At 37.6% G+C, this 18684-nt stretch overlaps 1 protein-coding gene across 2 annotated transcripts in view; it reads right to left on the bottom strand.

The window, feature by feature from the left end:
- Nucleotides 1-18684, bottom strand: part of LAMA4 (laminin subunit alpha 4) — a 177647-nt gene that overhangs the window by 127134 nt on the left and 31829 nt on the right. For both annotated transcript variants that reach the window (XM_056125022.1, XM_056125020.1), the window contains exon 3: nt 7319-7420. In XM_056125022.1, the coding sequence (XP_055980997.1) occupies nt 7319-7420 (102 nt within the window). The remainder of the gene's footprint in view (nt 1-7318; nt 7421-18684) is intronic.

Consider the following 18684-nt stretch of genomic DNA (forward strand, 5'->3'; position numbering starts at 1 on the left):
GGGGCCGCAGGAATTACAACGGGATGTATGAGGCTACAGCTGGGGTTTCTCTTAATATTAGAAAAGTTTTGCACAGACCTGCTGCTTTCATATTCCCAAAGCACAGAATAAATGTTCTAATCCCACGGTGTATCTTGGCCCCTTTGCGAGGAGGATCACACAGCCCCTGAGTCCTATCATGTGATCATTTTCTCCAACACTGGCTCCTCCAGCCTGAGATGCCCGGACCAGGAACTGGACTGAGTCTCCAACCATAAACCGTCTCAGGGTCAGGTGTGTGTGAGCAAGTTCGAGGGAATTCTGAGCTGCTCCCCGACATTTTTTTGCTACTTGCACTTCTCTCTAGCTCCTTGACTTTTCAGCAAGAGGATTGCAGTGTTGCAGTCTTGGAACCTTTAGCATCATGTTAAATTTCTAATTTAAATTTCTAATTTGTAGTACTGTGTTTCTACATGGCAGTGTCAAATAAACATGACATGGAATGGGGGAAAAAAGTGGAGCTAGACTCAGAAGTGGTTAAATTTGAGGTTTTTATATTTAACTCACTTATTTTATTAACCAGTCCATTCATTCCCTTAACAAACTTGAATTAAACTCATATCATTGAGATACACTGTGGTTGTTATTATGATTAAGAAGATTTGTCTTGCCTTGACACAACCTTGTGAAAGAAACAGGCAAACAAAGAATAATAGAGTGCAGAGGTGCCATGACTGATGAATGTATAAAAAACCTGTTAAGGACAAGGCTGAGGGAAAAGCAGCATCTAGTTCTTCTTGGGAAAGCTGGAGAAAACTGTATGAAATGGGGAATTGGCGTTAGGTTTTGAATCATGAGCAATTAGTTCCCCTCAGAGGACAAAAAACCTCTTACACTCTTACACACAGAGAGTATAAAAGCACAGAGTCAGGTTAGGAGTCAGAGAGATGCTCAGTCAATGTGACTGGAATAGCAACTCTTGAAGGATTTTTAAGAGAGGGATGATATGATTAGGCCTTAATTTAAAAAAAACTCCCTAGCTGAAAGACAGACTGAGGAAGAAGAGTACCAAGCAGGACCAGTAGTTGGGAAACTGGCACTGACCTGGAGAACTTTATCCACATAAATGAAGACAGATGGAGGACAGCAGAAAAAGGAGGCTCTCTCTTAGGTAGAAATACCAGGATTTGGTGTGCCATTAAATGTTGGGTGAAAAGGGTGAAAGGGACAGTGATAAAACATCTGGAACATCTAACCATGGAGATTGGCCTAAGAGCACCGTCATTAATCAGGTTTGGGGAGGACCACTTTCAGGACTCGTAGAAGGATGAATATATGGACAACTTATTGTCTGCATTGAGCTCCTGTCATTGTTTTACAGTGGGCACACAAAGCAACAGAGGGCTTCAGTGTCACAATCATTCTTAGAAATTTTGGACATAAAATGTTACGGTCTTATTTCAAAACTTTAGATGGCCTGCAATCATATTTATCATTATTGACAATATTTTGGTTTTCTTTCAAAGTTTGAAACAGTTTGAAAAGCTGCTAAAATGTATTTGTTTGTTTTTGCACCACACCAGATAAGGCTCAGGAGTTGGAGCTCTGTGCTTGAGGTCACTTCCAGCAGCACTTCCAGGGAACCAAATAGTTCTGGGGAGGAACCCCGGCCTCCAGCCTGCGGAACACATGCTCTAATCTATTGAGCTCTCTCTCTGGCTCCAAGTAATAATTATGTAAGAATCACTGACCTGAACTATATGACAATTTTAAAGTTGCAAGTAAAACAGGAAAAAGAAGCCTGTTTTGTAATCTAATTTCTTCTTGCTCTTGGACAGCTCTCGCATGTGCTGTTTTATCAATCATACGTGCTTAGTTATTCAGAGGCTTACCTGAGAAAAATGTCAATGTCTGCAGCAATTAGAAATGTAATATCTTTGCTTTCCTGAATGGAGTTTTAATTAGGCTTTGAGAGTAATAAAAAATTCATTAACCTTCAGTATATTAGATTACTTCTCTTGCTGCAGTGCTTAGGGTGAGCTAGAAGTCCATTGGAATATCAATATCTTTTTAATTACAAAATTACTACAGGCAATTGCAGAAAATGTGGTCAGGTCTGAGCAAAAATGAAAAGAAGGAAATAAAAATTCTACTTCTACCTGTAACATGTAAAGTCACTATAACTTGAAGGATTTCTTGCTAGATTTAATATTTTAACAGTTCTTTTAATGTGTTTAAATGTGAATATTTAGATTCAGAATTATTTTTTTCTGGCTCAGATCCCAAAATCTTTTCAGCTTTTTGTTTCACTGTCACTGAGCAGATGAGAGCTTCTTCAAGTGGTCTGAAAGTTCTCACAGTTCTCATATTTTCTGCTTCAGTATCAATATTGCCCACAAACATTTTCAAGTGAGAAGTGCCTACAATCTTTCAGCTCTCTAGTGGGCCCACATAGCCCACAGACAATATAATAAGAAGAAATACATGTCTTTTGAATTTTGGCCCTGGTTTTGACACAGAACTCCAAAAACCTTTGAAGTTTCCTAAAAGACGATATCTTAAAGGTGCGTTATCTTGTTAATAATGTAGCTTTGGAGTCTGATCTTAGTATTGTGGGCTAGTTGCCAGAAGTATCTGCCATACTGTTAAAACAAATTAGAACTTTTGCTTCCATTCCCCTGAGCTCTAGGGAAGAGAAAGAAGGACTAGAGGTAAAATCATTTGCTAATGGCCAATAATTCAATCATTAGTGACAATTCTATAAAGTTCCAAAGGTTCAGGCTACAGAGAACTGGTTGGGTAATGCATGGAGGAGTTAGGAACATGATTGGCTTGGGGAGAACATGGAAACTTTGCACCCTTTCTCCTTGCCATGCTCTGAAAGTTGCTTCCATCTGACTATTTCTGTTTTCTGTGTTTCATGAGAAATCAAGTTTCTTGAGTTCTGCAAGTTGTTTAAAATTAATTAAAACCAAGGAGGGGGTTGTTGGAACTTTGGTCTATAGCCTATCGGTCAGAAGTACAAGTGACAGGGCTTGCCGCTGTGTATGAAGCAGTGGAAGAGGGTCGACTTTGTGGGACTAAGCTCCTAACTTAAGGGATCTGATGACGTCTCCAGGGAGAGTGTCAGAGTTGAGTTATGTTGTAGGAAATCCAGATGGTAGCTGAGAATTCTTTGGATACAGGGACCAAAATTCCCTCATAATGGAATTGGATAGCAAACCCTTCAGTCTAGAATTGGGTAGCCTAGAATTATAGCTGGAACGTAGTACTCAAAAACTGTTTACTTGTTATGACCTGAGCTATAGCAGGCATAGGGCATTTGCCTTGTGTGTGGCTTACCAGGGTTCAATCCCCAGCATCCCAGATGGTCCCCTGAAAACCAATAGGAGCCACTTCTGAGTGCAGAAAAGATGGGTTTGATTTAATGTGACCCACAATAGACAACTTATTTGCCTAGTTTTCAGGAATATCCCCTCAGTATTGCTGCATCTGGGCCAAAACCAAAAAAAAAAAAAAAAAGAAAAAAAAACCCAAACAAAACAAAACACTGTTAGCTTGTTAAATGGATAAAGGAAATTAATAGGTAAATCTTGTGTCACTGTTGATTTTCTAGTCTGTTGTGCTATGGTTCTGCTCAATGGGCTTCTAGTTTTCAACTAATGGGAAAATGCTCTTTAGATTCTTCACCGTACCTCTCGGAGAGCCCAGCAAGCTACCGAGAGTATCCCCCACACACAGCAGAGTGTAGCAAGCTCCCTGTCGTGGTGTATTTGGTATGCCAAAAATAGTAACAACAAGTCTCACAATGGAGACATTACTGGTGCCCACTTGAGCAAATCAATGAACAATGGGACGACAGTGCTACAGTGCTATATTCTTCCTAGTCATCATTTTTATCTGGGTTCTCTGAACTCCAGATCTGGCATGAAATATGAAATTTCAGTGACCAGACATTTTTGTCACTTATTATATGCATCTGTTTCTTCTCTGTAATATTTTTTCTTGCCTTCTAGAGCCTTCTATGCCCACTGGACTTACAAAATGACTTAGCTGAGAGCACGACCCAAAAGGAGCCACTTCCGGTAAGATGCCAAGTGGCCATTTGGAAAGATACCTACTGAAGGTTGGATTTCATTAACAAAATCACTTTTCTGCATCTGTAGGGTTAGAGTCTCTCCTGTGAAATAAACTCTATGCTTTATTGATTTAAATCTAAGCTTGCAGGATAATTTTGTCTTTCTACTGTCAGATGGCTTGGTTCCATAAAAATTCATCTATAAAACATAAGTTAGAATTGAAATTAGAATGAAGAAAGAATTTAAGATAGTTCTAGGACATAAAACTTCAAAATAAAAATGAAACAAAAAGAAAGCCTTTTGGGAGGGAAACTGGGGACACTGGTGGTAGAAAATGTACACTAGTGGAGGGAAGGTTGATGGGATGGAACATCATATGACTAAAATTCAATCATGAACAGCTTTACAATGGCATGTTTCAAGGTGATTCAATAACACAAATATAAATAATTTTAAAAAGAAGCTCTTTTATTTGTGGTTGCATGTGATTGCTTGTGGAAGATAGGAGAAATGAGTTAGCTAGGCAAGCTGTAAGAAATGAAAGTTCCTGGGCAGCATCTAGTGGAACCATTGCTTTGTTGGCTCCCTCAGAGCTGAGGATGAGTTGAGGCAAAAAGGTGGGAACTTGGAGCTATCCCAGCTTGGTTCATAGGCTGAATAGAGACACCAGGAAAAGATGGGTTTGACTTAATGTGACCACAATAGACAATATATTTGCCCTTACCATGATAAAATATTCTTTTTATAGACACAAACTTTTTCTGTTCCTTCATACACATTACATTTAATGCAAATTACATACTTTTAATTGCCTTTCTAAATCAAATGAATGAGACATCTATATGTAGGGCTTTGGGAATTAGACTGTGGGTCAATTTTTACTTTAAATTTCATGTATGGCAAATATTAGGCATGTTATTGTGTGGCTTTTTTTGTTTGTTTTTACAGTAGGCATCTATGATTTGAATCAGGGAGAAAAATATTTCCGGTGGGGCTGGGAACTACCATTAGGTGAGTTAGGGATGGTTCTTTCTTTTTTGTTATTTAATGTTCTGATGAGACTAAGAGCAGAGTGATAGCACAGCGGGTAGGAAGTGTGCCTTGCACGCAGCCAACCCAGGTTCAATTCCTCTGTCCCTCTCGGAGAGCCCGGCAAGCTACTGAGAGTGGCAGAGCCTGGCAAGCTCCCTGTGTCATATTCTATATGCCAAAAACAGTAAAAATAAGTCTCACGATGGAGATGTTACTGGTGCCCACTCGAGCAAATTGATGAACAACGAGAGGACAGTGCTACAGTGCTAATGTTCTGATATGATGAAGTAGTTACAGAAAAAATGCAAATTTTTTGTGAAACTTGAGTGTACATAAAATGTTTACACAAATCTTCTTCCAACTTAGAGTAAATAATGTGTCTCAACAACTGTGACAGAATCTTGTGATAACTGCCTCCTTAGAAGCACACCCCCTGTCCTGACAGTGCAAAGAAGAGTGACTGTACAGCTTCAGTAGGGCCACAGAAGAAACATTTTCCTCTTTTTTCTTAGATTTTAATTTTATTAAAAACTTTGTTTTGTTTTGTTTTGGGGCCACATCCACTAGTTCTTAGGGGCTACTCCTAACTCTGTGCTCGGGGGTCAGTCTGATGGTGCAGGGGGTTGAACTGGGGTCTGCGACAGGCATAGCAAAAGTATTAGCCTCTGTGTTATATGTGACCATTAGGTTTTTTGAGTCTACTGACTGCCTAACAGCAGCTGATAGATCTACCAGTCTCTACTGTCTCATATTTAAAATCCAATAGCAAAGAATCTTTAATTAATCAAGTTGTCCAAGATGTACATTAATAGTTCAAGTGCATCCATAGGATTTTCTTTTCATGTGTCATGGGGATTAAAATAACAGGAAACCGGAGATGGAAGAATTAGAAAGGGGCAGACTTTGGCAGCTGCGGGTGCCTACACTGCTACAGAGGACATCCTGGATGTAATGGTTATTTAAGAAGGTGGGGGAGGGAAAGACAGAACCACCAGAGTTGAACAAAAGATAGCAATGTCTATGCTCTCTCATTTAATTCTCTCTGTCCCTAGAAAAATGGCAAGGTGACTGAGTCTAAAATGAATGGACCTGCTTGAATTTGCATCTTAATGTAACACATACATAAAATAATACCTGCAGGTTCATGACACCTTGGAGACTACTTGTAGTAATAATGATCTACAAATAAGGACAATTATGCTAATTCTGAGGCAAGTAGATATACTCAATTAAGCATCTTTGTAGCTCATGCAGAAACAGTCTTAAAGTTTGGGAAAATATTTTTTTGTCTCATAGGAACTTTAAAGAATCTAATTTTTATGCCCTTTCTAAAAACTCATAAAGCTAAACATCATAGTGTAACTTGTCTTCAAAAAAATAATACTTCCTGTGACTTATATCAAAACAATTACTGGTATAGATATTTCAGTGGCCACATTCACAAATAATACATCAGTCCATCCACATAGCAAGTACTTATTTTAGTTATTTTGCTTGTTTGTTTTTTACTAGAAAACTTCTCAATTTCTTTCTAAGTTACTGTCATGTATCACTGAATGATAGTGTGCAGAAGCATTCATTTCAAAAATCTTCTGGAGATTTGAATAAGAAATTACACAACCCATAAAACCAAAGTTCTCAGTTTTATTAGCAATTATTTTGGGGAAACTAATTTTGATCTATAGACCTATCATATTATAAAACAGGCAATGAAACAACTGTTATATTCTCCTGGTTTATGTGGAATGAAGCCAAACATATGGCAAACTATAGTATTACAGTGGAATTTGGATGGATGATTGCCTTCTCAGTGTATTACTTTCACTCCCATCACCAAGGGTCTATAGCAGAAAACCAGCTGCCTGGGGGTTAATGAGGGAAGGCAGGTACACATGCAGGATCATACATATACCTTAGAACCCTAAGAGAATTCAAAGGAAAGTAGACCAGAGACTTGAACCCTAGCATTGCATATTCCCGAGTACTACTAGGGTCATCTGATGGTCCCTTGGGTACTGATTGGGAGACCTTTCTCCCTTACAAAAGACACATTCTTTGGTGGTAGTTTCTGGCAAGAGATTTAGGGAGAAGGATGGATACAAAAGAAGAGCTTGATTAGTTTGCTCCTAGGTAGTTCAAGCCTCACAGAAGAACATTCTATGCACACCCTTCCCCCAATGCAAAGGTCTGACTAAATATGTGAAAAGTGACAGGTGCCCCCGACATACCACACAGAATCCAGAGCCGTCCAAGCACTCATTGGAATTCCCGTTACAGTCACAGGGCAAACATTCTCCAGAGTGGGCACGGAAAAACCCAGCACCACATTTCTGAAACAGACAAAACAAATTCATTATTGTAAAGTTCTGTGTCGATCAATATTTTCTGAGAAAAATGAGAAATGATTGTTAAACTAACAAAATATATTACATAAAGCATATTAAAATGATTTTACGGTTCCTTGTTTCCTCATGTTTCCCTCCCTTTTTGTTGATCAGGAGCACAGAAGCACTCACTTTATTTATTTATTATTTGTTTGTTTATTTTTATTAGTGAAACACCATGAGGTACAGTTATAGACTTACAAACTTTTGTGCTTGGGTTTCAGCTTGGGTTTCAATGATCAAGTACCCATCCCTCCACCAGTGCCCATCCTCCACCACCACGGGTCCCAGCATCCCTCCCACCCCCCTATTCTCCCCCATCCCATCCTGCCTCTGTGGCAGGGCATTCCCCCTTGTTCTCTCTCTCTTCTTCTTAACCTGTCCCATCATTGTAAGAGAGAACGAGGAGTTTTTAGATTACAGTAAGAGAGAAAGAAGTTCTGTAATATTTATGATTCCCTGGATACAAAGCAAAACAAAAACAAAGCACCTAAGCTATTATTGAGGGTGAAGAATTGCTTCATGCACCTTTATAAATAAATATTAGTGGTTTCGAAAATGAGAGGCAAATGGATTCAGTTTACTGAATTCAGTTTACTGAGTTTGAGACCACATCCAGGGTGCTTAAGGCTTACTTCTGGCTCTGCACTCAGGGATCACTCAGGAAACTTGTCAGATGACGTGCCTGGAATTGAATTCAGGGGGCCAGGGGGAGTCATATGCAAGGCAAGTTCCTTACTTTCTGTACTATTTCTCCCACCCTGTGGCTTCTGTTTAAAGCCATGCCTTTAACAAACTTGGATTTTTTTTCTTAAAGCATAAATAGAACTTTAAAGTGGAGGGCCTTTGAGGGGGAGGTGTTTAGAAAACTAGTGAGCTCTGACACTTAGGTCTTGTGTGGTCATTGTTCATAAATTTAACTTATCCTTATAAATTTTTGGGAAATACCATATTTTCTTCTCAGGGATGAGATACTTGTATCTAGAGTTCTATTGTGGATTATTGCAAAGTTAGATCAAGTTACAACTTATTGGTCAGCTGAACAACCACGAATTGTCCTCCTCAAATGTCACTAGTGCCATAGTTGAGAAATATGAGACAGTGGTTTAAGTATGTGATTTGCCTTATAGATCTGGATTTTATGTTTCATTGAAAGACTTCAGTGATGCAAGACAGGACCAACACAACAGTTATCCCAGTGTAGCTAAGATGATAGGCTCCAAGATCCCTTAGGATACCAGGTTCTGAAGATGTTCAAATAGTTCAGTATTTGAATATAACCTACATATGTTCTTTCGTATATTTTTAATTAGTTCTAGAATTTTTGTAATACCTAATGCAATGAAATACATAATGCAATGAAATAGTTGTTATTTTATTTTATTTAGTGAGCAATGACAAGACAAGATAGGCTAGAGTGATGGCACAGGGGTAGGGTGTTTGCCTTGCGTGCAGCCAGCCTGGGTGGGCCAGGTTCGATTCCTCCTCCCCTCTCTGAGAGCCCCACAAGCTACCAAGAGTATCTCGCCTGCTCGGCAAAGCCTGACAAGCTACCCGTGACGTATTCAATTGCCAAACACAATAACAACAAGTCTCAAAAAATATGGAGATGTTATTGGGCTCACTCGAGCAAATCGATGAACAACGGGAAGACAATGTCAAGACACAAAATATATGCTTATATGTAGTACAGATGCACCAGGAATGGCCTAACTAGCAAGTGTTGACCAGTGATTACTTGAATCTACTGAAGGGAAACCTGCCTGCCTGTGACGTTTATGTATAAAGAATTCCAGACAGATAAGAATCTGGGTTGTTTCCGAAAACATATAGAGTGGGAGATTTTCCAACATACTCTATCTCCATCTACTGACCCACTGATTTTTGTATTGTTTTGGCTACTAGGAAATTTTTCATTATATCTGGCTGCAATCTCTCTGACTGTTACACAAACTATTTCCTCTTGGTTTTACTTCCCTTTCTGTTAAAAAAAAATCACTAGACACCACTCATATCATAAAAGTAAAATTTAATATGTTCTTTCTAAAAGAACTTTAGAAGAGAATAATGGCATTTGCCCATAAGGGGAAAAAGCAAAGAAATCTCTCTCTATATGAGAGAAAGTACTGCTGAGAGGGGACTCATTTAAATTTGTAATGGATAGTTTGTGGTTAATTTTCATTTTCCATTAGAGAGCAAAAGAGAGGAAAAGGTAATAAAATTGCAACAGGAAGGATTTCATTTAGACCATTCAATTTTATAACACTTAAATTCTATTCCAAAGTAAAAATCGAATGATGCAGTATGCAGATAGGAAAGAATATATAGAATCTAGGCAGAAACTTCATAGACATATTGAGAAAGTATGAAGTTCATATCTCACCTTCCAGAGAGCATCATGAGAATTAGTAGTATATAAATTGTTGGTTTCCAATAGTCCATAAGTATCCTCAGATTTCTTGTCCTAGTCAAAATCATCCAGTTCTCAAAAGTTCATGAGTAATTAACATGTATAAAATGTAGATTTTAAAAAGATTCACAAAATAATTATTAATCTAACTATATGTGTGCTATACCTTCAGTTACTCTGTTCTATTTTAAAATAGATCTTGGCTACAATGCATAAAATTGTTTTGATGACCCATGAGTGTGTTGCATTTTGCTGTTTGAAGAATTTTAATGCTAATAAGAAAGCAAATGGGGTCTAGTATTAGTTATTTTAGTAGCCTCATCAAAAAGTAATTTCCAGTTCTCTAGCTGACCATATTACAGACTTTTGGGGGAATTTCTGATTTGGTAATTCTAATAGTAAAATCAAAGAATATAAATTTTTTGAACATATTGTATTTAAATTTTTCCTTTTAATTTTTATCTAGTTTAATCAATAATACAATGACCTGATTTACTGAGAGGTAGTTGATATAAAATATAATGCAAGTTTAAGGTGTGCCAGGTGTTGATGTGATACATTTGGATAGTGCAAAATAAGTACCACTACAGAATTAGATAACTCCTCCATCATGGCAGTCACATTATTACTATTTTTTTTTTGTAGTGAGAACAATGATTATGGCATGTCTTGACCATTGAGTGTTTCAACAATTTTCAAGTATACCTTACTGTACTATTAACTGTAATTGCCATACTGTGCAGTGGGTCCTCAGATACTTCATCTTATAACTAGTTGTTAGTATCCTATGACTATTAACTCCTTTTTTCCCCCACATCCCAGTAATTCTGACCACTACTCTGGTGTTTGTTTGTATCAGTTTTGATGAGTGGGGTCCAGACTAGAGAAGAAAGCAGACTTGGAAACACAGTACTTTTACCTTCCATTACAGAAGGAACTTCCTCTGGCCCAAGGGATCAAGTTTAGTAAAGGTGTTTTAAAGTGGCATTACTCAAGTCTTTCAATTAGGCGTTCCTACAGCTCTTTCTTCTGAAAACAAACAATGCTATGATTTCCCCTGCATAAATGAATCATGATGACTATGACAATGGCTAATCAGTTATGCCCTTAAGACTGGCTAAATCAAGAGACTCATTTTTTTAAATTAAAATTGTCACAGAATAAAAAAATTAAAACTAACAAAACACAAGTACACGTTGTATTTTAGAATCAGTTTAGCTTTACAGAACAATTAAGGGTCTATGCTATTTTTTCAGATTCCAATATTTTAATTTATTTATAATGTGATGCAGGTACAAAATCATTCCAATGTATCTCAACATTGTTTATTTTCTTAACAAGAGTGTTTTTGAAAATTAAAATCTAAAGATTCAAAAAATGATCAAGTTTGTGAAACCAGTTTCAGAGCTCCTCTCTGTGCCTTTATTAATTACTCAATAAATGCTCAGGAACAGAATAGTTTGGCTCAGGACAGGACTTCTGAGGCATATCGTTTGTGATGCTGGAAACCAGTTGATTACAAACTGATAACATCTATTTCTCTCTACTAGGGATGGATTAAGTCTTCAATCTTTCTCAATATAATTCAAATAGTCAATGTCTAGATTGGACTTTATGTAAGATGAAATCTTTGTGACATTACAGCTTAGGAGAAGTCTTTACTCTGGGAATTTGCAATTATCCACTTAACTACTCTCCAGGTTAAAATTCTGGCCTGTGTGAAGGATGAATTCACTCCAGTCTCTTAAATTGTGGAAGAGAGGAAGAAAAAGGGAGGCAAGGTTAGGACTACTCTGCAGAATAGTTATTTGGCACCCACAAATGGATAGGACAGATAAGGGATGTGTGTGTGTGTGTGTGTGTGTTTATTTAAAACTACCCAACTCCTTTCCTGCTGAACTTTGTATACTGAAAATATTGTATTTTCTCATTCAACTATCCAGATTGGAGACACTACTTAAAATTTTCATAAAGGCACCATATAGACTAATGGAACTCTGGCTTTGGGATCTTCTCTGTCATAACTAGACTGTTGTCCTGGGTGCTGTGGATTTTTCGCTGGAAACCTTATATGGTTAATGTTCCAAAATCCTTGGAAAGTTAAATCATTAAGTGGTTCCAGAGAAATTTGAGTATCCTCAAAAAAGAACTGTTGAAAGTTGCTTCTTTTGTGTAGAATTATTTCATTAATTTTTCTCAGAAAGTTCTGCTTATTTTTATTTCATCTCATAATTATTTTTAAGGACGCAGCGGTATACCTGTTGGGGTCTTACTCCTGACTATGTGCTCAGGGATCATTCCTGGAGGTCCTGGGAGGACCATATTTGGTTCTGGGTGTCAAATGTAGGTTGGCAACCTCCAAATATCCTCACTTACCGTACTATCTCCCTGGTCCTAAAATTCTATAGCAGTTGGAAAGAAATGATCTTAGCTAAAATATTAAAAGATAGTTGTATTCAAGGAGAGCAGAAATATATATACATATGTGATATTATATATGAGTAGAAATATACAATATATATGTTTCACATATGATATATATATATAACATTATTATATATACATATATTTGTTTAAGGAAGTCACAGCTCAAAGCTTGGTTATGGCTCTGTACTCAGAGATCACTCCTGGTGGTCTCAGGATGATATGGGATTCTCGGGATCAGATGATGTATGGGCGCCATGCATGCAAATACCCTACCCACTGTATTATCTCTCCATAAATTCCTGCAGAATTTATTTTATTTTATTTTGCTTTTTGGGTCACATCCAGAAATGCTCAGGGGTTACTCCAGGCTCTGCACTCAGGAACTACTCCTGGCGGTGCTTGGGGGACCATATGGGGTACCGGGGATCGAACCTGGGTCAGCCTGCTTGCAAGGCAAACACCTTACCCACTGTAATAACCCTCTGGTCCTGAAGAATTATTTTTTTAACTTTGAGTAAAAAATTACATTTGATCACTCATTTTTTATTAGTGTGTTATCTGGCAGAGTTGAAACCAAAGCATGCGTACTTGATAGAGAGTCTACATTTTTAATTTTAGGAGAAAATTAGTGCTACTCATGTTCTCATGCATATTTAGAAGAACTGAGAATGGTAGTATTTATTGATCAATTGCAGAAGGCATTATTTTCAGAAGTCATCATGTAATGACATTATTATTTATTTTATAACATGTAAAGGTAAAGGTAAAGGTAAAGGCCCTCCCGTTGATCGTCGATTTGCTCGAGCGGCCCCAGTAACGTCTCCATTGGAGACTTTGTTGTTACTGTGTTTGGCATATCGAATACTCTCGGTAGCTTGCCGGGCTCTCCGAGAGGGGAGGAGGAATCGAACTCGGGTCGGCCATGTTGGCCGCTTGTAAGGCGAACGCCCTACCTCTGTGCTAAAACATTCTTAAACAGAGGTAGGAAATAATCTGGAAAATACCTGAGTGCCTGAGAACAGATGACTGGTTAAAGAAACTTTGGTACATTTACACAATGGAGTACTATGCAGCTGTTAAAAAAGATGAAGTCATGAAATTTACATACAAGTAGTACTACATGGAAAGTATCATGTTAAGCAAAATGACTCAGAAAGAAAGGGATAGACATAGGAAGATTGCATTCATCTGGGGAACATAAAGTAACAAAATAGACTAACACCCAAGAATGGCCGAGATTAGTACCAGGAATTTTGCTCCATGGCTTGGAGGCTAGCCACACATGCTAGGGGAAAAGGGAGCTCAGCTAGAGAAAGGAGCACCAAATAAAGGGTGTTGGGAGGATCCTCCCAGGATGGGAGAAGTATGCTGAAAGTAGACTATAGACCAAACATGATTGCCACCCATTGCCTCTTTTGCAAACAACAACACCCAATAGGAGACAGAGAACAAAAGGGAATGCCCTGCCACAGAGGCAGAGTGGGAGGGGGGATGGGGGTTGGGAGGGATACTGGGGTCCGTGGTGGTGAGAAATGGGCACTGGTGGAGGGATGGGTATTTGATCATTGTATAATTGAAACCCAAGCACAAAAATTTGTAATTCTACAACTGTACCTCATGGTGTCTCACTAATAAAAATAAAAATAAAATTTAGAAAAAAACTCCCCATGAGAATTCTGACTCAAATTTCAGAATTAAATTATTTTCAGAATTAAAAAATTAAGTATTTATTTGACCTATAGTTCAGTCAGTCCAAATATAATCTTTTGGGTGTGGTAAAGGTATTCGTACTCAAGAGGTAAAGCTTTACGGTTTTATTGAGTCCAAAAGTTATATGAAGTGCTGACTTCCATCTGTATAAAACTTTAGTTGCTGATAATAAATTAGCATTCAGAGACCATTTACTATGGAGCCATAGTTTAATTTAATCTACTCAAAACAATAAATTTCTTCTTTTCTGGGGAGCAATGACTTCTGAGAATAGATAATTTATTACATAGGTAGTCATTACTGAGGCAAGTTTTTCTATGTGTAAAAAAATAAACTGTCTATGATAGAAAGCAGACTTAACAAAGGGTATTCATACATTTTGATTATATTTTTAAGTAAGATTTCACATATTCTAACTTATCATCTACAAAGTCAAACCCAAGTTTCAAACTAAGTTAAATGTATTTTGGATTACATTGCATTTGGCAAGAAGTTGCCTTTTTCTTTCTTTCTTTCTTTCTTTCTTTCTTTCTTTCTTTCTAGAAGTTGCCTTCTTGATTTTACTTGAATATGGACAGAATTACACTTTTATCTTCCCGTGGGTCTCTTTAAGGTCTTGTTTGTGTAATCCAAATTCCCCACATTTCAATAGGCAAAGTTAATTTTTAGATTTTGACAGTGATTTCACCATAGCATGATTGGGAAAGTGATTTCAACATTCCTTCGAGATTTATCTTATTCAAAGGTATTTTTCTTATGACTGGCATTAAAAAAAAAAAACCACCTTGGGCAACAGTTAAACAAACTATGGTGCTGGTTTCTTCTAGCTGGCTCTTAGTGTTTTGTACCTTGATCAGCTTGCAAAACAATGCAGCTATCAATGAAACCAGGACAATGATTTAGGTTCCACAGAATTTTGAGGAATATAGAATTATCTTGACCACAGTTAGGTCAATTTTTAATTTTGTAAAACAGAGATATTATGTTAAATAACATGTTTCATCAGTGTCGTAGTCTTTATGGGACTTGTTGGTAATCCTTCATGTTTGAAACCAGTGCTCAACTTACAAATCTCAAATATCGTCCTCAAGCTCTGCACTTGATCAACTATTAACTTGGACTAATGACAGCAATAGAGCTAGATTGTGATGAAGTTCTACCACAGTTGCTAATGTGTAACTTCCTATAGTTGTACCACTAAAAGGATCAAACAAGTTTAGAGCCTTAAATAGATTTTCCTTTTGAAGTGTTGGATCGGGATGATTACGTTGATTAATGCTAATGAAATTTCTCCCTGAAAAGTTACTTAAAATACATTTTGAATCCCTCATTTATAGTAGTAATCGCCACTTATACGACTTAATGGGGGCTACGATGGTACCTTTTCCCTTTGATTTTTCTTTAAAACTATCCCCCCAAAACATCTGGTTTTCTGTTCTCTGTCCTCCTCACATCACCTTATGTAACCAGCTTGTTCTTTTCACTCCTCGCCTTCCAAGCGATGGTTACACAACACAGTCTCTGCCAGATTTTTTTTTAATATTTGAAAACTGACTCAATTTTATTTTATTTACTGAGGGAAAATGCCATGGACACATTTCCAAGAAAGGAAGAGATTCGAACTACAAGGGCTAGCTGTAAGAACAAACAGAGAAATGACTTCGAAGTTACAGATATTTGGAGGATTTTTATTTCACTTCCAACCAATTTAGCAGAAATTGATGTTGGGAAAAGACAGACATTACAGTTATCTTCAACTAATCTTCTGAATAATGATAGTTAATATTTATTGACAGACATTGTGTTGCCTTTTATAGACATTCCAATTTGATCATTACAATTTAACAGTGCATATTCCTACAAATGCCTAACTAAATTCCCTTTTCCTTTTATAAGAGGTTGCTATTATAATCACCCATAAACTCGTGGTTCTTTCCCTTTAGTATGTCCAGGGAAAGCAAGATGCTTCTTCATAAAGAAGTATGGTTGGCATATTGTACTGTTTTCCACTACTGTCTTGAGGTACCCTGTACCACCCTAACCCTGTATTACTTATGATATGAAGCAGAAGGCACCTGGCTGGATGTGTCGTTCTTCTCTTATTCTCTTTCTTATGGGTTTTTGTATCACTGGAGAGACGCTACTCTGAGAAAATAAGAAAGAAGAAATACATCCCAAATCTCAATTGTACTCACTTACTCTATTTATTTATTTATTTATTTATTTATTTATTTATTTATTATTAGTGAAACACCAGGTGGTACAGTTGTAGACTTACAAACTTTCGTGCTTGGGTTTCAGTTATACAATGATCGAGTACCCATCCCTCCACCAGTGCCCATTCTCCACCACCAATGATCCTAGTAGCCCTCCCACCCCCCAAACCCCATCCCTTCAACCCACCCCGCCTCTGTGGCAGGGCATTCCCTTTTGCTCACTCTTTCCTTTAGGGTGTTGTAGTTTGCAAAAGAGGTATTGAGAGGCTATCATGTTTGATCTATAGTCTCTATTCAGCACGCATCTCGCATCCTGAGCGAATCCTCCAAACATCCTTTACTTGGTGTACCCCGTGGCGAGAAAGGGACCTTCACTGCTGGTGGGAATGTCAATTGGTTCAGCCCTTTTGGCAAACAGTATGGATGATTCTGAAAAAATTAAAAATTAAGCTTTGACTCAGCAATACCACTCCTGTGTATATATATCACAGAGAGGCAAAAAAGTACAGTCGAAATGACATCTGCACTTCTATATTCATTGCTGCACTGTTTACAATGGCCAAAATTTGAAAAAAAAAAACAAAACCAAGTGCCTGAGAACAAATGACTGGTTAAAGAAACTTTGGTACATCTACACAATGGAATGTACTCACTTATTCTTAATAGCTCAACTTTCTTCCTTTTTCATTGAGAGGCCTGTATCACTGTATCACTGTCCTGTTGTTCATCGATTTGCTCGAGCGGGCCCAGTCTCCATTGGAGACTTTGTTGTTACTGTGTTTGGCATATCAGGTAGCTTGCCAGGCTCTGAAGTGCGGGTGAGATACTCTTGGTAGCTTGCCCGGCTCCCCGAGAGGGGCGGAGGAATCGAACTTGGGTCGGCCATGTTGGCTGCGTGCAAGGCAAACACCCTACCACTGTGCTATTGAGAGGCCATCGAGTAGAAAAAACTCTATGATCCATTAGTTCTTTTCAAAATTCACCTTTATCATGGCTCATCCTAAAGTTCTCTGTTCGTCACAGGCAGGAGCATCCCTCTTAACCAGAAAGACCAGTCTAATCTTTTTTTCTCTGGGACACACATGCCTAAGGTCTACCAACCCTACTTCTTCATCTCTCTTCCCCACTTACACGCCATCTATCTATTTGCACTTACAGGAGTGAGGAAAGGCAAAATACAATTACATTCTGAGTCCTATGTTGTATGTGTCTTGACCTCTTCTTTTGGGTGAAGTTCTAAGAACAACTTTCCTTAGTTCTGTATTCACTGTATTTCCTCCTCCCTTGTTCAGCTAGGCTTCTTCAGAAGTCAATCATGCTGTCTCTGCTAGCTTCATACCAGTTAGTGCCATGATCTGTGGTCTGGATTCTCCACTGAACCACTAAAATTGCTTTAACAAAGCCTTTGGATGATATCTCTGTGACATTGCTTTCCAATCTTGCTTATTCTAATTTCAGCATTTAACACTGTTAAAATTTCCTCCTTGAAATTCTCTCTTCCCTAGATTTCTGGAACAACCTTGAATTTTCCTTTTGTCTATATTTCTCAGGATTTTTTAAGAGGTAAGGAAGGTAGTAGTGTCCTTCCTCTTCTGCCTCTACATTTTTGTTGTTCTCCAGAATAATCTTCATTATTCTTTGTACCTAAATGCCCTATAAAGTCAATTTTACCCACAGTTTTATTTCTCCACATATATCTGGTAACCCTTCAGAATTATATATAACCTGGATCTTACTCTTTAATGCCACAGTCTTATTTTCAAGTATATCTCTTTTTCCAAGTACATCTCCCATTCCATTCAATGTGACACACACCGACCTTAAAACACACTCTCTCTAGTATTTTTTCTTTATATCCCATTTAATGCAAAGCACTACAGAACATAAAAAGAGAAAGCAATAGAAAATATTTATAAATTACAATATTTTTCCTGCATTAATGTAATCACTATCTCTAATGTGTTGCTCTATTTTTCCCTTTTCATAACCCACTGTTATTATTTACTTCAAATATTATGGTTTAAAAGAAAGTAGGCAGAGTAACTCAAAGGTTAGAGTCTCAATTTTTAAGTGATTTTATATAATTTTGGACTATTATAGATTACTCTCTAATAGTTTCATCTGAATAGGGGTGGACTGTAAAACTGGAAGTTCTGGGTTAATCATTGAGCAAAATCCAATGTTTATAAAAATTTAAGTAATGGGAATGTGCTAATTTGAAGCTTACGTATTTGTTATATTATTACTATAGTAACTACAGCAACTGCTTAGAACTTAGGCAACAAAAGATTATTCAGGGAGGGGAATTATGTCACTGACGTTTAGAATTGCTGGCACATGGTTGTAATAAAAAACAGACTGAGGTCTATTAAGTTTCATTATTCTACATATAATTAGAAGGCTCCTCTCCTTAATTCTAGCTGGATTAGACTGTTTTTACTTCCTAT

This window comes from Sorex fumeus, unplaced genomic scaffold (genome assembly GCF_029834395.1).
Source record: "Sorex fumeus unplaced genomic scaffold, SorFum_2.1 ptg000054l, whole genome shotgun sequence".
In the NCBI taxonomy this organism is placed as follows: Eukaryota; Metazoa; Chordata; class Mammalia; order Eulipotyphla; family Soricidae; genus Sorex; species Sorex fumeus.